General features: G+C 41.3%; 1 protein-coding gene and 1 long non-coding RNA gene across 21 annotated transcripts in view; one reads left to right on the top strand and one right to left on the bottom strand.

The window, feature by feature from the left end:
• The first annotated feature begins 255 nt into the window (after nucleotides 1–255).
• On the top strand, nucleotides 256–19,993 carry LOC138924127 (uncharacterized). Its single transcript, XR_011438821.1, has 3 exons — nucleotides 256–390; nucleotides 19,193–19,293; nucleotides 19,864–19,993. It is a non-coding gene; the product is annotated as an uncharacterized lncRNA (long non-coding RNA).
• LRRC8D (leucine rich repeat containing 8 VRAC subunit D) overlaps nucleotides 10,092–21,211 on the bottom strand; it is a 109,147-nt gene continuing 98,027 nt past the window's right edge. For 19 of the 20 annotated variants that reach the window (XM_070266360.1, XM_070266366.1, XM_023640271.2 and 16 more), the window contains 1 exon segment: nucleotides 10,092–13,030. In XM_070266360.1, the coding sequence (XP_070122461.1) occupies nucleotides 10,452–13,028 (2,577 nt within the window). In that variant the 5' untranslated portion in view covers nucleotides 13,029–13,030 and the 3' untranslated portion in view covers nucleotides 10,092–10,451. 20 annotated transcript variants of the gene reach the window in all.

Below are 21,211 nucleotides of genomic sequence, written 5' to 3' on the forward strand. Positions count from 1 at the left end.
AGATGGGGCCCCTAAGGAAGTAACAGAGGTTAAATGAGGTCAGGAGGTTACACGAAGGAAAGGCCATGTGAGGACACAGCAAAAAGGTGACTGTCTGCAAGCCAGGAAGGAGTTCTCACCAGAAACCAAATCAGCTAGAACCTTGATCTTGCACTTCTAGCCTCCAGAGCTGTGAGAAAATAAATTCCTGTTGTTTAAGTCACCCAGCGTGTGGTATTTTGTTACGGCAGCCTGAGCAGACTAAGACAGAAGCCATGCAGATATCTGGAGGAGAGTATTCCAGCAGAAGGAACAGCTGATGCAAAGGCCCTGAAGTGCAGGCAAGCTGGAATGTTGTGATGCTGGAGCCCAGCAGATGAGGGCCAAAGTGGAGGACACGGGGTCAGAGAGGTAAGGGTGTACAAATCATGAGGCCGTTTAAAGACTTTGCCTTTTATTCTAAGTTAAAAGCAAAGTCTGTGTGGAGTTTGAGGGGTGGAGTGATATGTTTTCAAAGGACATGCATTTCTGTAATATTTGACTTTTATGTAACGATGAACACGTGTTACTTTTGCAATCAGAAAAAAAGGCATCAGAATACTTAGGAGACTATATAAGAATAAGCAAACAAGTACAAGCTGTGTCCTTTAATGCCAACATGTGGGTACACAGAAAAGAGGAGAGAGGGAGGGAGGAAATAAAAGGGTAGGGGGAGAGATGGCGCTGATTAGAGGGCAAGTCTCACCTTGTCACTCCCCTTGGATTCTTTAAGGACTTGTGTTCTCTGACTGTTCTCCCACTGATAATTGCACCTCTGTGGAATGGTGCTGTGCAAGAGATGGGGGCAAGGAGCAGGGGGTGGGGCAAGAACAGAAAACAAAGCATGGAATGAATTCTTTCTTGATAGGAATCAAGTACATCTGATTTACCCCAGCATTTAGCACATTGCCCAGCTTGCATGGGGTAGGAGTTAGATTACTTGTTGAAGAAATGAATGAACTGACTAAGCAGTGTCCCTGAAATTATTCTGCACTCCACTCTCCCCATTTTCATCCTCCTTCTTTGTTGCTACAGTTGAATTCTAAAGTGGATCTTTAAAACAAAGAGTGGGTATAGTGGAGGGTTGATCTTTGACATAACAAAACGTCTGCAGTAAAAGTCTGCATATTTTAACCCTGCTTACCTCATGGTCTATGTCTAGTTTCAAAAATGTCATAAATTGAGCTGAACCTTCACGTAAAGTTGAGATCTCACAGGTTCTCAGATAACCGTTTACATCTTATCTTGTTTATATCTAAGTGTGGATTGGGACTGGCAGAGTTGAAAGTGCAGTGGAAACGTTGTAAGAGTTGTGTTATCTTGTGAAATTTCTATTCACTTTTTTTCCCTTCTTTGATTGGCAAAGGTATAGACAAATAGACAAAGATGCTCAGTGCACGCCCGGACAAAGAGTACTTTTTAGAAGAGCATTCTGTCTAAAGTACAAGTGTACTTTGCTGTAACCAACAGATACATATCCTAAACATTGTGTATAACCTACTTTTTTCTGAGTTCCCCATGAACTCTGATGAACAGAAGGAAACATTCCTTTTGTTTTGCAAATGATCATCCCCTTAGTCATCTGTTCTATAAACTTGGAATTTTATGGATCAGATGTTTTTAAAATAGGGTACACACATATATATTTCAAATGAATTCTTTAAAGGCAGCAATGACCAACTATTTGTGATGATAGACATGATTTCTCATGTTTTTGAGTAGAATAGAAAAGGTTGAAGTCTGTCAGCCCCAATGACCAGTCTTAGTACAAGTTGCAAGTTAACCAAAAAGAATTAGAAAATACTGATCAGCCCAGTGAAGAGAAGAGGAGAAATATGCCATCCCAAAATGTGCCACTTTGGCATAAGGATTATTTTGAGCTGCAGGCAATTGAGAAGAAACAGATACAAGAAAAGCTCTCTGTCCACTCCTCCTTTGCCTAAAAGCAGGCCATGTATGTGTGAAGGTTTTGCCCTCCCCTCTCTACCAGGAAGGATAGAAGTCAATCACGGAAACACCTCTAGACCTTGATCAACTCAGAGGAATCCACAAAACAAACTTTGCTAAAACTAGCCCTTATCTACCATTAATTTCCCCATATATTTGCCTTTCCACAATTTTCCACCTCCAGAAGCTCAAAGTCCTTTTCCTTTGTCCTGTCACTTCTCTAAAAATTTATTGTTCTTTTGTTACAATGCTATGTGAGCCCAAGTTCTAACCACCCCTTTGAGTTACTCATCTCTGAGTGTGCTCATGTGTTTGCAGAATGCACTTATTAACAAACTTCTGTTTTTCTCTTGTGAATCCATCTTTTGTCAGTCTAATTTACAGAGCCCCAGCCAACGATCATAAGATTGGTGGAGGGAAAAGAGGGATTTTTTTCTCCCCTATACCAGCATCTAATTCCTTATTCTCTGTACAACTAAAATAGTCAACATTCCTTATGGACAACCCAATAAATTAGCCCAAGACAGAGTTCCTTGCAGCTGTTCTTCGGAAATCTGTCTTCAGGCCTTTGGCCAGATGGGTCATTGGGTCCGACCCAAGTTTAGAGAACTACTTAGAAACATTCATAACCAACCAAAGAGGGTTCTTAATACTACAAAGTCTGGTTACTTTGATTTGCTAAGCAAAATAAACAAATTAATAAGGGTATAAAAAGCTGCTTGCGAGACATTAAGTCACCAATGACTGGTCTTTGATGTCTTTTGAAAGGAGAGAGGCACAATTAGTTCTTGAGCAGTGTCCATTTCCTTAGCTTTAATATTACATTTGAATAGCTTTATTTCCCAGATTTTTTATTTACTTTATTTTATTTTTTGCTTATGGACACATCTCCCAAATATTTTAGAAACATTATTAATGAAAACCGCTAAAACGAATAAAGCACTACATGTGCCAGACATGGTCCTAAGTGCTTCATATGTGCTAACTCATTTAATCCACACAACTTTGCTATGAGGAAATACTATCATTAACCTCATATCACAGACAAGGATGCAAAAGCACACCCGTGTTAAGTAACTTACCTACGAGGCAGTTCCAGTAGCTTGAATCCTAGCCACCAGAATCTGCAGCTTCTCAGTTCCAGTGACAAAGAGCAGGTGGTTGAACTGTTGGCAGGATGCTCTGTTTATACACAGGGAATGAAGTCTGAGGCCAAGAAAATTAATTTAATTTCATACAGTTAGGAGAACTTTAGCAACTAAGAATTTCATACGAGTAGAGTTAAATTACTACCTCTTGTAATCTTCCCCCAAACGACTACGACAGGTCCTGATCCACTGCAGCTGAGCACACATCTTATTTACAATGTCTGTAGCTCTGGCTGGTGGAAGAGCTGAAGCCATACTTAGAATGTGTCATTGGGTTAATTTTATTCTGTAAACAATAGGATAACTGTTTATAATATTTTAAAACATCCCTACCTCTTTCCAGGCCTCCTCTGGACTCCTTCTTATTGCTCCATCTGCAGACTTTTGTGGTCACTCCTGACTCTAATTTTAGTCCTGGTGAATGAGAAGATTCTTTGGCTCATACTGATTGTATATGACTTGTGTTATCTTGTAAAAGCTCAACTCACTTTCATGAGGGGTCATAGATATAAAAGACACACCAATGTTTTTCAAATGATAATTCATGTTTTGGTTAAAATTCACTCTGCCAATCTGAGCTCACCTGAGGTAAGGTATTAAGACAAGTTACAATGGATAAGGCAAGAAGAAAAGCCAAAAAAAAAAAAAAAAATCAAAACACAGGGAGGCTTTGAAATGCAAATCTGGAGGGGGTAGGATACGTATGTACCAGCAGGGCTTGGGAATGTTAGTTTCCTCAGCTTTCTTCATTTTTTTTTCCACTTCTAAGCAGTTTCTTCCATGTAAAACTAGGTTCTTTGTCCTCACAGACCACAAATACCTGATTCTTGTCCTAGGCCAGATGGTGGGGTACAGTGACTGTCAGAAGAAGAAGAAATAGATCCAGTAAAAATAAAGGTCAGGACGATGTAGGCGCCGGGTGCCGCCTGGGTTGGTAACAGCTTGAGAATCTGTGTCTGAAATGCCACGGTGGAAAGAAAAGCCACAGCTGCCTGAGGGCCCAGCAAATGTTACAGGGTTTTCCTGCACCCACCTTTCTGGACCTGTTGAATGTCACTGTCCACCACATTTACGCTGCATCAAATAGCTGAGACAGAGCTTTCTCATTTCTGCGTAAACGACCATGAGTAAAGATGGTCATGCCTCAAACATTTAGCGAGGGAAAATAATTACATTGCCCTGGGTGGACTGCCCTTTCATGACCATCAGACAGCCTAACGGAGCAAACAAGTAGTAACGCTAAGGACAGATGCTGAGACACATCAAAAACTTCTCTCTAATCCTAAAGAATGAAGGAAAATCCTAGCTTGGGGCAGATTTACATAACCGGATGTCAACACAGATTGCAAAATATCTTTTTGAACTGCTGACAGAGCACCAGACATCTGCCCTGTAGCTTGGTGGAAGAGCACAGCTCTGGTTGTAGGCACGCCTGAGACTCAGCCTAGTCTCAGTCTGCTTACAATGTGGAACTAGAGACAGGTTAGCTTCTCAGTGTGTTTGTCCATCTCTTAAATGGGGATCAAGCCTTTCTCTTAGTGGTCTTGTGAGGAGTAAGTGAGATAAAATAAGCACGTTGTCTAATTTAGCAATACCCGTCTCTTGCTGGTTAGGTGACCTTGGGCAGATTGCCCAACCTGTGTCTTCATCTGTAAAATGGGGATAATCCACACCTCCCAGGTCTGCTGTGACAAGTGGATCAGAGTAGGTCAAGTACCCATGTAGCATAGTCCAAGCTATTATTATTGCTACTCATATTGTCCAGTCCACTTCCTGATGTCTTCTTCCACCTTCAGAAATGGAGACCTGCAACACATAATCCCCTAAAGAATAGCAGTTACTTAGAATTGATAAAGTGGAAGGTGTAGGCTTGAATATGCGTCAGCTACTTCTCAGGCAGAGATGAAAACACTGTCTTCAACTGAATTTCCTGCCTACCGTGATGATAAATTAATAGCAAACTGTATTTATGCACAGTGTATCTCCAGGGAGCTCTAGGCACCGTGCTGACATAATCTTCACAACATCCTGGGGAAGAAGAGATGATGAGTGATTTAATCACCATCTTCAAGAAGATGAAAGGTTATCATCTGGATGGTGACCAGCTGTTTCCACTGCAACCAAAGCCAGATAAAGAGCCAGTAGGCCTAAGTTGCAGGAAAGATTTGGGTTAAATCCTTGAAGACACATCTTGAAGAGGTTTCTATCCAGGCAGCACTTCATTTTAAAGTACTGAATTATGTGGCTGTTATTTATAGCTTTCCAGTGGCAAATTGAAAAAATATATTTCTTTACAGTATCTATGCAGGTTGGCTTAACACCTGGGTGATTCTTTTGGGCGCGTCTTGCTCAGTTGGTGAACCTACCCCAGCCAATTTTCCTGCCGGGCTATTTGGCAGTTTCCCAAGGACATTCTGAAAAGGCTTAAAATGGGCAGGTTATCCCACGGTTGAGTGAGCTTTAAGCAGCTAACACAGAACCAGCCTGAAGGTTCAACAATGGAATGGGGTTGGTTAGCTACCCCGGCTTGTGAAGGGTATCCCTGGGCTGAGCACGAGTATATATGTCATCAAAGCAGTCACAGGACCTTCAAAACCTCATACTCCCAGGAGGATGATATATTTTACCAGTACTTCTTCAAGCAGTTGACAATGGCAATCTATCACCCCTCCTTCCTGTGGTTGCTATGGTGATATGAATGGTATGGCTGCCAACAGGAACAAATAAAGGGCATGGAAGTTGATATAAACCACAAGCACCAGCAAAACCCCAATTCCCCTCCAACTAGCTCCCAGCAGGCTGATGGGAGAGGCAGAACCCAATGGTGGTAGAATTGTTGGTCACCAACACACCATCTCTTCCCATCTCCTGATGATGACGAGCTGGCTTGTTCTTGATAGGGATGTAATTGAGGACAATGATTCTCAAACTTTAATATGCCTGTAAATCAACTGGAGATCATCTTGTTAAAATATATTTTGATTGATAGGTCTGGGGAGGCATCTGAGATTCTGCACTTCTAAGAAGCTCCCAAATACATGTCCAAATACTGCATGGCAGTGTGAGTGGCAAGTTCTTTAGAACTTGCTTCATGTATCAGAGCCCCCTAATCAAGACACACTTAAACAAAACAGAGTTTATTCCTCCTTTGTGCAACCCTGCTCCTTGAAGCTGTCAGGGGTCCAGGCTTCTTCTAATCCTGTTGGTAGGCCATGCCTGGTTTGTTGCCCTGGTCTGCACAGTCTACACTGGACTCGCTTCTATACCGGCAGTTTCACCAGCAGGCACAGGGAAGGGGTTGGCGTGCCCTTCCCTTTAAGGGTCCCATCCAGAAACTGCACATTCCACTCTTTGGGCTAGAATTTAGTCACATGGCCACATTTAGCCCCAAGTAAAGTTGGGAAATGTTTTATACACATTTTATTCTGTGTTCCCAGGTGTCCCCTGAAAATTCCATGACCAAAGAAGGACAGAATGCATATTAGCGGAGGCTAACAGACTCTGTCACAGTTGGGGATAAAAATAATAACAGCAGAATGTTATGAAGTACTATCTGCCAGGCACAGCACCTTAAATGAATCACCTCATTCCGTCTTCACAAAGAACGGCATTGGTAGGCATTATTATTATTCTCATTTACAGATAAAGAAATGGAGGCTTAGAGAGGTTAAGTAGCTTGCTGTGGTCGTACAGCTGAGGTTGAGACAGGATGCATAGGATTCACAGCATTCACTCCAGCCAGGCAGTCCAGCAGGCAGGACTGGGGCGGTTTCTACCATCAGGAGTCCCACAGCAGTGGGAGGGTGGTGGATCATGGGTCTGTGAGATGAAATCCTGCAGACTAAGCGAAAAATCTTGTGCATTTCCACGAGAAAGATGATGCTTACCTGGGACAATTGATACATTGTATTTCCAGAGGAAGAAGGATGAAGGCAGGACAAGTGTTCTTCTTGGGAATTTTAAGATTTGGGAGCTAAGCGGCTTATTCGCCTGATGTTGGCAGCATGATTGTCACCCTAGCTGAGGCCAGACTTGAGAGGCAACAGTTTGTGGCCTGCTGCTCTTCTGCCCTCTCTTCTCCCCATTGCCCTGCAGCAGACCCCACTCTGAATACCTGGTGCACTTGTCCTAGGAGAGCCACAGCTGGCTAGGACCAGATGGAGCCACTTCTTTGTGTCGCAGTCACAAGTCAGAGAATCTTTCCAAACTGTTTTCCAGGGTCCCCACCCCCCTTCTCTTCTTCTTCTCATGAAAGGGGCTTTTTGTTAGCACAGCCTTTGTTTAGGGATTCAGTTTATAAAGGGACCATTTTATTGGAATGAATTACTGACGCAAGTGCTGCCAGAAATCTTAGTGAGAGGACAGCACCCTGGCTTCCATTCAGCAAGGTGAATGGAAACAACTACGGGGCGTGGGTCTCAAGGGCACTCTGAGTGGCTGCCATCAGCAACTTAGAGTTTAGTTGCTGATTCAAGTAGAGTCCAGGGGAGGCCATCAGAGAAAGTACTAGCAAGAATATTAATGAAATATAAGACTTTTTCCTTCATATATGAAAAATGTCAAATGCTCCAGACGTACTGGTTTAAATGATCATTCATAATAGTCATTTAAAGACACTTTAAAATAATTTTCTTCAGATGGGTGCTCAAGGGACTTTGGAGAAAGATACGAAAATACTAGTCAGCCAAAATTAACATTCTACATTCTTGTTTCCCCCGCCATGTCTTTGCATGTGGTGCCGACACAAATTTGTGAAGACACGTGGGTTGACGGTATATTTGGGCGCATAACTCTCTCATCTGCTGTTTTGCTGAGACTCCGAGACTCACTATATTTAAAGTCTGTTCAATGAATCAGCATTTCTTAGGAAACCTCTTGTAAAATATTTCTATTTGCGAGCAGTGGCAAGGAACTCGGCATTTAAATCAATCGACCCTGAACTCTTCAGAGTTCCAGGAAATCATTAAGGGCTGGTAAAGTCAATAGGAGTTTGGGTAAGAGAAAAGATACCCCTTGATACTGTCTGAAGGCGTGTAACACCAATCAGTTCTAAGTGACTGAGGCCAAGTGTCCATTAGGAAACAGGTGCCAGTGGTCAAGCTTTGGGAGTGTCACAGACCCCCACAGAGGTTTCTCCTCTGAAAAGCAAGGTAAGCGGTGGGCGTCCTACTACTTCTGCCCTTCAAAAATGACACACATTTGTTTTAAGAATGGAAGACGAGTTCCCTAGTTTGTAAAGCAAGGATCATAAGATCTGGCCTGTTTATCTCACAAGCAAGACAGTGTGGCATCCTTCTAAAAATGCTGCACCAATTTCTGGTGGGGGCATTACTAAGCGGGAAGAACAGTGCCCTTTGTGGCGGGTGGAGGGAAATGTCCAGCAGTGTTTACAGCCAGAGTTTGTAAGTGCAAAACTTCCCTGAAGCTTCTCTTTAACTACGCGTCCCCTTCCACGCATGGTTCATTCGCATAGATTCTACAAACCTTCTATACGACAATTGTAATTAATCATCTGTATTATTTGCATCCTTAATATTATCTCCCTCACTTTGCAATAAAGCTCAATGTAGCCAGGGGCTGTGACTTATTCCAAGTGAATCCCCAGTTCCTTGAACTGGCCAGGCACACAGTAGGTGCATAATCAATACTTGTGAATATATCAATGAATGCTGACAGAAATGGAAGATGTGTACGTGGGAGAGAACTTGCCTATATCAACAATTCACCGCTGTCCTCTGATTTTCTAAACTTGGGCTTTCATAAGCTAGTCTTCTACCTCAAGTCTTTTAGGAGGAGAGGGGGTGGCCGGGATGCTAGAGCTGGGGTCAGTTCCTGATTCAGCCCCAGTGGCCGAAGACTTTTCTAGCAGTGATAACACTTCTCAGGGTATTTATAAGCTCCACAGCAGGCAAAGATTCACCACCACTCACAACAGGCCAGTACTCTCAGAGATCAGTTTTGGGAAGGAAAAGCAAGGATGTGGGTCCATCTTTTCACATTGTCTGTGAAATTCTTCAAGCCATACTGAGGTGTGACAAGAGAATGTCCAGTGTTTCATTAATTGAGTCCACTCTTCTACGGAGAGGACACGACTTTGTCATCCACAGTGCCAAACAGTTCTCTTCTCTTGAAAAAGCACTCCTGTAGAAAGATCTGTGAAATACCTGCCAACCAATGCCTAAGCAGGGGGCAGGGAAGTTTCTGATTTTCTGAGATGGATTTAGATACTTTGTAAGTTAGATAAAGAAAGAAAACTATCATCTAAAAAGTACATTCTGCTAGCATTTCCCTGGAAACGGGCCCTCCCAGCTGCAGACAAACACAGGAAATACAGCCTGTCACTAAAATGAATAGAGAAAAGTCACTTGTCCAACTCAATGAACTACGAGTCCTATTTTTTCCTCACAACAGTGAAAAGGGAAAGAAATTAAATGATACTTGCTTTGGTTTTGTATTAGCTCCCAAACTGTGATATATTAGAAGGCTGTTAATCATTAAGCCATTAAAAATTTTCCTTTGGTTGTAATTAATTTATTTTTAGAAAACACATTTTACTTATTGGCAACCCTACAGTATTGACAGAAAAATGTATCATATAGTCAGAATTCCAGACCATGGAAAAACAGCTATTAGTAAGGAGAATGTTATTTTACTTTTTGCTTGTCAAGCATTCTTTAAAAACAAACAAACCCCACCCCCCCCACCCCCCGCCGCCCCTGAAACAATCTACAACCTTTACTGCATTCCAGGCCTTTAAGAGTGTAAAATCTATAAAATGGGATTCTCAGACGCAGTAGCACCAGTCAAATATTATAAGAAGTGCTTATTTGAGGCGCTTTAAATTAAAATAGGAAATAAATCAACATTTCCGTAAATCCAAAGTTACAAGTTTGGACCTGACGTGTCTGTAAGCGGTCTGGGTTAGAGCAATATTGCACCAATCAAGCGAAGTAAATCAAGACACCTCAGAAAAGGTGGTATAGAAAGAAAATGTCAATTTAATCATTTACTTTAGCAGGCAAGCAATTTGTAAACATTCAGTAGCGGCAGCATCCAAGTTACAAACAATTTAAAAAGAAACCAGGATTAGTGATTATAATTCTTTCCTTCCCTTTCCCCAAAAGAAAAAAAGAGAAAAGATTTGGAAATTAATGACTTAAAACACTACAAACATTGAACATTCAGTCATGTCTTCTATCAGCCTTCTATGCATCCTCTCTGTTTTATTTTTAAAGATGTATCTACTCCTAAAATGCATTATCTTGCAATAACTTGTACGTGAGCATTTGCAATCTAGGAAGTTGTTCCTGCACACGCATGTGCACGTATTAGCTCAGTTTAAATCCCATTTGCAAAGGGAACATTTATGTCTTGATTCAATGCTTCTTTGACTTCGAGTGGCAGAGTGTCAAAAAGGTGATCTTCCACAACAAGCCCGCTTTTCTTGAGCAGGCGACACTGGCCCAGCTGGGCTGGCAGGCGGTCCAAGCAGTTCCCCTTCAGCTCCAGCTGAGTGAGCTGGGAGAGCTGACCAATTTTCTCTGGGAGGGAGGTGATACAGTTTTGCCCCAGATTCAAAGTCCTCAACTTAACGCATTTAAACAATTGTTTTGGCAGAGTGTCCACTTTGTTCCCAGTGATATGCAAATGCTGCAGGTTCTGAAGCAATCCTATTTCTACTGGAATCATTGAAATGTTGTTGTAGCTTACATCTAAGCATCTGAGTTTCTGTAAACTAAACACTGCCACTGGTAAGGATTCGAGCTTGTTATTAGAGAAATAAAGCGACTCCAAGTTTTTGACATGGGTGATGGAGGGAGGAATGGTAACAATTTTATTATGCCATAATTTTAAACAAGTCAGGCGTTTTAAATGCTGGAAACTGATGATTTCTTCAATTGTGCGTATGTTATTTGATTTTAAATCCAGTTCCTGTAAATTAGAGAGGCTGAAAATAGCATGTGGAATTCTCTCTAGCTCACAGTTCTGGAGTTCGAGCTCGGCGACATTCATCATTTTCTTAAGGCTGTTCAGTACCAAGAGTTTAGTGCCGTCATTGTGAATGACTAGCTTTGTAAGATGTGGAGCCACATCTGTAATGTTGGAGGGAACTTTGGTTAAATTGCTCTTCACGTGGAGGATCTTAAGGTGCCGCAACTCTCGGAGAGATTCAAGTCCTATCATCTTATTATTTTCAGAGTTCAAATTACCTATCAAGTACAACTCTCGAAGGTTTTTGAGCAAATACACCCAGGCAGGAATTTCAGCCACATCAGTGAACTTCACGTGAAGGCATCTCAAGTGATCGCGGAGAAAGCTAAAAGCAGTCTGTTCGACTTTTGCGGGGCAGTGGCAGAGGTGAAGCTCTTGGAGATTAGTCATTTGAGAAATCTTAGCAGGAATTTTCGCTTCTGGAATCAGTTCAAGTTTTAGCACATCCAGGTCTGTGAGGTCAAAAACAGCATCGGGCACACCTGACAGCATAAACAGATGGAGCTCCTGCTTGTCCTGGGCATTGCGTGACACGTGCTGCCTAAGTTTTTCAAATGTCCACTCGTGGTTCAAACTAATTTCCCTAAGTTTATTTTCACTGACTTCCGACAAGAACACACCAAAACGCTTGGAGTAGAGCTGGTCATATTGGTCTACCATATGAAGGAGGAACGCAAAATCGTTTTTGACATCTGGAATGTCACTGAAACTGCTCTCTTCTCTGACTTTTTCAAAAGAATATTCCTTCAAAGGTATCCTGAATAACCAGAAGAGAGTGTAGAGGCAGATAAAACCATAAACACAAATAATGGAGATGTAACTGATGAGAAGCTTTTTCAGCATATAAGCCATATTGTGAGTACACTCAAAGACCTCATAACCGGTCAGGTGCTCAACTTTTGGCTTGCAGACATGCTCAAAGCTGATTGCGTTAACAAAGTTTGCAGTATAGCAGAGAATAAAAATGAACTTGGCTGTTTTGATAACTGTTTGGACCACGTAGAGTTTATAGATCAAGTCACTGTCTTCCACGTGAGCACGGAACTTCCTCACCTTCTCAAACAGGGCCTTGGCCTGTTCCCCGTCTTTTTTATCCAGGATGGTCATGCTGGGGACTTCGATCACGGGCTTCTCAGCTGAAAACTTGAAGCCAGTTTTGTTGATCATTGGGGTGCTGGCACTGGGGCTCCCTTCATCACTGCTGGTAGACACGTGCTTCGGTAGAGTCTGGGCACCTGTTATTCTCTGCTTGTTTTCCTCCGAGTCTTCACACGCTGTCTCAGACAACGCCTTAGTAGTCCAAGGAGATTCAAAGCACTTTCCTAATATTGAAACAAAATGTTCTACTTTGGAGCATGTTTTGGGATATTTGAACCAAAAGTTGCTACTGACCATGAGAATAATAGTATGTATAAGGGCAAGGTATGGAAAGTACTTAGAATACCATGGAAGGGCCAGGTGGTAACACATCTGATTAATAAATACATATTGCTGGAAATCCAAGTTTGTTTGTCGACCTATTGGATCTTTCTTCTCTTTCTTTGCCTCCTGATTTGGAACTGTGGAATCTATGTGAGGATATGTGGCTCTGAGAGGTATGTCAGGTGTCACAGCAGATGTGCCAAAGGAAATGTCATTTGTCGTCCCCCCATCCTGGTCTTGGTCGGCGGCTGCTTCCATCTTCGGGATGTTGGTGGTAACGTCGGCATTTCCTGGGGGGGTGTGTGCCTTTGAATTTACAGGGGATGGCAATACTGGCAAGCAGACCACCTGATCTTTGGTAAGCTGCATGGTTCCTGCAAAGATGGCTACCATCAACATAACAACAGCCAGGTAATCCATAAACACGTCCCACCATGGTTTCAGGATTCGGTAAGTCGGCTGAATGTCATTAAGTGAAGCAACTTCGGCAAGGGTAAACATTCCTAGAAAACAAGCAAACAAAAGACATTATTACAGAGATGCAAGGGAAAAACATTAAATGAGAAAAACCCTTTACTTGGTCCAAACTAAAGTTTTCTCATCCAGGTGCTATCTTTTTATCGAGGATAGGTGCAGTAGAAAATAAACTGAAAGGAACTTATATGAGAAAAACAGTGATTTGTTGTAATAGATTTTTCTCTTCTAGCCTGAGAGAAGAGAAAAAAAATGGTTGGGGAATAAAAATTGCCTTCTAGGTAAGAAATAATGACAGTCTGCACAAGGTCCACAGCAGTTAGAGTAGAAAGAGGAGAGGGGATCTGAATGCCATTTCGCAAACAAAGTTGAAAGATGTGTAATTTACTGGACCTTGAAGAAGGATATGAGAACAGGATGGTATTTGGTGTGGACTAAAGTGTTGAGGTAGAGGGGTAGGATGAATTCTATTTTGTACAAGCCAAAATTGAAGGGTCTGTGTATCAACTCTGGCTAGCCTGTGTACCAGCCTCATACCTACCACTTACTAATGGTGTGATTCTCCCAGGCTTGTATTTCTCACCCGCATAATGGGGATGATAACTTCTAAAGGTTGTTGGAAAGCTTAAATCAAGTAACGATGTAAAGCTCTTTGTACATCCTCTGGCCACAAGTATTTGTTAGCTCTTTATATTACCTCTTATCACCCTGGTGGAAATGTCCCATGGACAGTTGAAATTAAGGTCTAGAGTGTAAGAGGAGTCCTAGTATACATACTTGGAATTTATCAATATATGTAGCTGAAACTCTGGCCTTTGATGCAGCACCTATGGAAAGCATGTGGAATAAGAACAGGGCCAAAGACACAGGCGGGCATGGAATGATCGGTGATGATGACACCAAGTCAGGACCACTAAGACCTTTGATCTCTACCAAAGCTGGTGACCCCAGCAGTAACAAAGAGAATCCTGGTGCCAGAACACTCAAAAATGTGGTCACCATTCACTAACAGCTGGCTGCTTTACAGTCCTGAAACTAATTATACAAATAATAAAGTACAAGGACAATCATTCTGGAAGTAACCAAGAAAAACACGATGCTTATAGTGGGAAGTAATGGCAACCGGCTTCGTTAATCAGGTATGGGAAACAAATGTTCATATTCTTGGACTTGGAAGTTTCAACTTCTTGAAAAGCAACATGACCACATTGTGCTTTCTCAGGAGGTTCTTGGGTTCCAATATTCATGTGTAAAATGATTTACTTCTTTAAAAAATTAGTAAAAAGCAAAAAGATAAAAGGCCAGGCAAGTACCCAAGGTTCTGGGAATGCATTTATTTTTTAAATAAAAGATGGAAGATTTTTACCTATCTATTGCAAAAGTTGCCTGGAGTGCTGTGTTGAAAAGGATTCTGAGGCTGACTCTGGCTTCACTAGGAAATAGTGTTATGACTGATTACTAGAGTCTCTTCTGGAATGACAAAATGGAGAGCGGTGGCCTTAGGACTTTGATTCTGCTCATTCTCTGCTGTAGATAAGTCTCTGAAAGCAGGGGCCATGTCCTATTTTTTCTGAAACTCTCCCACCCACCTAGTACCGTACAGAGCAGGTGCATAGTATTTTTTAACAAAATACAATGAGGATCTATTCAGTTGTACTGGCAATTCTCATATCATTTTTTTTAAGTGAAATATCTTTTATGTAATCAGGTAAACACGAGGCCAAGAAGTCCAAACGCACCTAAACTACTAAGTTGTACTTACATTTTGTGAAAATTGCTAGAACTCACATTTCCAGACTTCAGGGCTTAAGTATGAAATGCCTGGGGCCCAGTCTTTGTACAAAGTTACCAAGGAAGTGGGGGAAAAGACACAGAAATATTTGTACCTCAGGAGGGAAAGGGGGAGATAAGCACAGGGGAACCCCTTTATTCTGAGCTCCTGTCTCGTGTGTGTGTTTTCCTTCTGTGAGTCGCTTGGGAACTTAAGCAGGAAGCAAGGCTACTGGAATGCGCAAAACCCAGCTCCGAGCCAGAGGTTACAGAGTGACTCTTGCTTCACGTACAGAGACCGGAGAAAGCACCTCGAACAGGTTCATTTGGCGAAGAACTTTGTATGGTCACACCCAGGGGTCGCAGTTTTAAAGAGCCGTTCGTATGGATGACAGGAAAGCTAAATTTTTTTGCACATAACAATTCTTTCAAATAGGACTTTTCTTTACTCTTCAAATAGCTGCACTGGGCTCTAGAGACACCAGGATGTTTGGGCTGGGAGGACCGAGGGAGAAGAGAATTTTGAAAGCTCCTGTACTGGGCATGTTGGTTACTTGTCTTTTAAGCCTTGATTATGACACTGGTTTCTCAGCCTCTAGTCTTGAGCTCCTTCAATCCATCTTCGACCCTGCCGCTGCCCCTTTGGTTAAATTCTTCTCTTCCTCACACTCTCTATGCTCTGGGTTGATAACTTCTTCCAGCTTCTCCAACCACCCATTCTCTCTTGTGTTCAGCTCCTCCTACATTGTTTCCTTTACCTGGAATACTTCCTCCTCACTCCCCTTCAGTAGGCTATCAGGTTTCTGTCACCTTTTCCAGGAAGTCTGGGTGATACGCTCCCACAGGACTCTCTACCTCCACCCATCACAGCCTTTATCACACCGTGGTAGAACCAATTGTTTAGTGTGTGATTCCCTATTAGACTGTAAACTCAGCGAGGACAGGGACCATGTCCGTCTTCCTTATTGCCATATAGCCAGTCCCTGACACAAAGTAGGTGCCCAACTGGTGAAAGACTGTATGGGCTCTTGATCATCCTCTTCAGCAGTATCATCATCATCACCAAGATTTCTGAGAACACTTATTAGCTGTCTATATACGGTGTTGGGCAGAAGAGCATTTTATTAAACTTAATTGTCACCACAAAGCAACCTGGGCCCACACAAGAATAAAAACTCTAAGCCAAGCCTCAGCATAAAAATAAATAACCAAAGGACCACACAGCAGAGAAGTTGTGGGATCCTTGTAACCAGTAGTATTTTGCAGCTGTGAAAGCTTCAATGGTGGTTTTCAAGCACCTTGTACTCGGGACAGGCTTTGATTCCAGGAGAGAGAAGAGGAGGCTGATTACTTCCCCAGAGGAAGAAGAAAGAATTAAAAGGTGGGGCCAGAGAGCATAGTGTTAGAGGACTGTAACTTGACACTGACCCCCTCTGGTCTCTGCACCGGCAACAACACCCGAACACGGAACAACTGAGACCAGCCTGGGACACTCCAGCCTCAGATGGGCTCTTCTCCAGCAGGCTGTCTGCTCTGCCTCTTGCCACCAAGGGTCTACGTCTCTGCCATTTCCTCTAGCCCATTCCCTTTTTTCTTGCTGTGGAACTCTTACTTACTCTTCAGGTCCCAGCTCGGGCACCTCTTTCCCCAACTCCTATCACACTATTTAATAATAATCTGTTTCCAGTGTTGGTCTCTTCAACTAGATCTTGAGCTCCTGGGGAGCAGAGACTATGTCTTACTCACCTTTGTATCTACCATGTCCTACTCTCACCCCTGGGAACACAGAAGGCATTTAGTGATGATGATGATGATGATTATCATTTGTCATCTTCCTTCCATATACCAAGCACTCTGCTAGGAGCTTCACACCTGATACAATTCTCTGCTTTTGTACAGAGTGCATTCCTGAAAATGAATGCATGAAAGCTCAGAGTTTCAGGTTTTGGGGACTGAGGGAATAGTTCCATTTCCAAAATCCTGCACAATATTGTAAAATTGACCAGAATTCCTAAAATTAAAAAGACAGATAATACTGAGAGCTGGTGAGGATGTAGAGCAATTGGAACTCTTAAGCACTGCTGGTGGGAGTGTGAACCGATATAACCGTACTGGGAAACTTTGGATTAGTGTCTACTAAAACCGGACATATGCATACTCTATGATCCAGCAATTCCACTGTTAAGTATACACTCATGAAAAACACATATACTCATCAAAAGACATGTACAAAAACATTCACAGCAGCACTCTTTGGAGTAGCTGTAAACTGGAAGCTACCCAAGTGCCTGTCAACAGTAGAATGGAAAAATGAAATGTGGTATCTTCACACAGTGGAATATCAGGGAGCAATGAGAATGAATGATCTGATTACATGGGTGTGTTGTTTGTAGAATGTGATCTGTACACTTAGGCTATATGTCTTTTTTAGTATGTATGCTTTAACTTCAATAAAAAGTTTCAAAAAGAAATGGCAAGAGAAGCTGCAGCAGAAACAGCTGCCCTAGGAACGTGCTGTGACACCAGACTGTGGCAGAAGACAGGCTTTGCCTCAGCCCCGTCCCAAGGTACACCCAGGCTGGCTAGGGTCACAGGTCAAGGAAGCCCATAGCCTTCCTCTGGCAGCCTCCCCTTGCTGTCTATCTCCCTGGCCCGAGAGAAGGGGCCTGCTGGAGTACAAGGGACCAAAACTGCCACAGAAAAGAGGGTGCAGAAAAGAGGTACGAATACAGACTGTGCAGAAGCTCTGGCTGGAACAGTTGAACAGACACAGATGGAACCCAAGTGGAACATTGCCTGAATTCCATCTAACCTTCACAACATTACTCTAAGCTGCCAAAGTGTTATTATTTTCCCTTGACAAATAAAGAAATAGGCTCACAGGAGTTATGTTGTGGAAGTCAAATAATTAGTGGTGGCGTCTGGATTTAAAATCTCATCTAAGGCCAAACCACATGTTCTTTCTCCCAGGTTACATTGCCACTCTTCTTTACTTCTCAATTCGCAGTGCTTTACAGTTTGCAAACTACTTTTCTATAAAATATCTCAACTGATTCTCACAATAACCCAGTGAATTAGGCATTACTCTTGCCCTCATACAACAGTATGAGGAAACCTGAGGCACAAAAAGCTTAAATGGCCTCCCTGAGCTAATTGAGACAGCTAACAGAATCTTTCATCTCCACATCTCGTTCTCTATCACGCAGTCATTCAATGGCTGCGCTGTTATCTAAGGGTTGACTGTTGAAGGAAGGACCTTCTCACTGTTGTCCTTGGCTTTGAGGAGACAGAGGAATGAAATTATGTAATTATCACCTTCCCTAAGGCAACCTTTCATGACTTTCCCTCAGAATTCAAGGAAACTATGAGCCAGGCACCATGGAGGTGAATACAGAAATGATGTAACCTATTCCTTGTCCTCAAGGAGCTCCCAGTCTAATGGGAAGTGACAAGCAATAAGTGTGCTATTGTGTGTGCACACAAAGTATATTAAACATATAGTCACATAATATAGTATATTAAGTACATTATGACTCGCCAGTAACTTTCTAATGTGAAAGTCAAGTCCATGAGAGAGATCAGTACCTAGCTTTCTGAATCCCATATCTTGAGGTTTGATCTCCTCATTGAATCGGGACTCAGAATGGATATAAACGGTTATCGGGAGATTTTTTTCTTTAACCCGAGGAAGGCACATTTAGTAAGTATTAATTGCATACATTCTTTCGGCTCTCCTCTATAACGTCTGTTGCAAAAGACTTAAAGCATGACAGTACGAGGAAGTGGATTTCACATTCCAAGGCTTCTTTGTCTACAGCACGTAATGAAAATCAGCTTAACATTCCTGTAAGTAAACGTTTCTCATGGAAGTCAAGGCAGACTTTTGTACTAGAACTGAAATGGGGACTTCAGTTGGACAAAGATGAATCAGAAAATAACAAATTGAATCTAAATTCTTTTATAATATACGATTCTGTTTTCTTATCCTAAAATGTGGCCAATAATAAAGGAATAAATCAATATCCAACAGGTTCAAAAATTAAAAGCTATCATAGCTGAACAACCCTGGGAATAGACTAAAAAACACTGAATTGCATACTTTAAATGGGTGAATTGTATGGTATATGAATTATATCTCAATAAAGCTGTTAAAATTTAGAAGTTAGACCTCAATCATTGTTTATTTTACTGCTAAACTGCCTTCCAACAGAAGTGGGATAGTGACACTACATAGGATTGCAGCCCAATTGTAGATATTCATGCCAGACTGTATTCTAAGTTCAAATATGTTTTTAAATGATTGCTATGTTATTATGCTTACATGGAACTGGTTCTAGAGAAAAGTCTGTAGCTTTTGACTTATCCTCTCTGAGCATCCATGTTTCATCTATCAAATCATAATAACAATACCTACTTCACAGGGCTGTGGATTGGAAACACTCAGTTCAGGGTGTGACATAAAGCAAGCCCCCAAAGATGTTTGCTGAACCTGAATGCAGAGAGAGAATCACTGAGCAGAAAAGTAAGCCCATTTTAACAGTCTTTAACTGAAGATGACTGGGCCAATTTCTTGAGTTTTGTGCTAGCATATAGCATTACGTACACTGAAGTAATCCTGACATAAATGATTGACAATAAAACTTTGTATTCAATTTCATTTATTCTTTCAAAAACATTTCAGTTAAAATTACTTACGTTAGGAGGTGGCAAATTATACTAGAAAGAGCACAACTTTGATGGCAAAGAGACCTTGATTCAAATCTTGCTCTTTGTTCACATTTAGTAGCAGTGTAAATGTGGGCAACTTAGTGTCTGCTGGAAAATGTACATTAATGAGATTATTATTAGCATACATCAAAATTCTGGCATCAAAACAGAAAAATATGATAACTGAATTTAAAACTTTAAAAATTAGCCCCATCTGCACTAGGAGGTCTTCAGTACCCCTATTAAAAGAAGGAAGTCAAATGGCTTTGAAACGTTATTTAATGAAAAGAGTTTAATGTGTGAAGAAGCAAATAGTTTGATTAATCAACCTAATACATAAATTTTCCCCTACCCAATCAAATACCAATTTTCATTTTCTTTCTAGGTTCTGTGAAAAACCAGCTTTCTTGGCCAAACTGGGCAAATGGGAGAATACCCAAAGACTGGTGAGGATCAAATTCTGAAATGCTTCATTGAAACAAGTCAAAGGAGAATAAATTAAAGTTCATGAAGAGGTAGCAAACTGTATCATCACTACAAATAATCTTCCTCAACACTCAATATACACATAAGCATATATATACACATGGGCGCACGCATACACCACACCCAATTCAGATGTCAAAAATTCATATGGTTGAAGAAAACAAACGCTTCAGATGCAAAATGAGAAAGAAGGAATGATGCAGTTTTTTGCAGGAGAGCCATATATTACAGGTATTATACAAGTGTTAACAGTTACGGACATTACCATTATGCAAAATACTCTATAGCTGATATAATTCTATATACAAATAAAACAATTCACTAGTTACTCCCTTTTAAAAGATTATGATAAGAAATTACACTTTAAAAAATAGTTTTATTCTAGTACTACTTTGGTTTAGATACTTCAAAAATAACTGAAAATAATGTCTAGGGAAAAAACCCTCAGATTTTACAAAACACTTCTTATAGAAAACCTACCAAAATCAGATTTCACAGTGGGCAACACCCACCCATTTTTGCTAATTTCCAAAAGCTTTTTATAAATCCATTTAACACCGAAACTAGAGGATTACAGTGAATTCAGAACTTGTGAACTATAGAAAACACTTTACACAAAGTACATTTTAGTGCCTATATTTTAGTATCTATTTGGAGTTTCTCTCTAGAGTTCTTCAAAGCTAAAGAATATAACTCTAAATACATTTTAGTAGATCTAAGGCAAAATATCTCAGGAATTAACAAAAGTGCATTAATAACACTCTTGTGAATTTTCTTGCTTTTTCTTCTAGCTCTTAGTTCTAAAAGTCAAGGCCCACGTTTGAGAGCTAGAAAATGAGACCTTATTCATGGAACAATACAAAAGAGCCTCTAAATCAATGTCCTCCACATTTTATTCGATACAAATCAGAGTTTCTTCTACAAGTTATCACAAGCATTCCCTTAACCATGAGCTCAGGCCAACAGAATTTCACAAATGCTTCAGTATCTACAGGCCTCACTTAGTGTACCCCCTACCAGAAACTTTATTTCATTCAACAAATCTTTATAGAGTATCCTCTATGTGCTAGATACAGGTTCTGGGGATAAAAAGAATAATAATATTAAAAAAAAAAAATTGGAAGCTGTCCTTACTGAGAAAGCAGCCTAGAGGAAACAAACAGAAAAGGAGCTAGGGCAATGGTCTGGTTAGTCCCTAAAACGAGAGCCTAATGGACCTTAATAAAGGCTCCAGAGAAACCCTTCCT

This window comes from Equus caballus, chromosome 5 (genome assembly GCF_041296265.1).
Source record: "Equus caballus isolate H_3958 breed thoroughbred chromosome 5, TB-T2T, whole genome shotgun sequence".
NCBI classification, from domain to species: domain Eukaryota; kingdom Metazoa; phylum Chordata; class Mammalia; order Perissodactyla; family Equidae; genus Equus; species Equus caballus.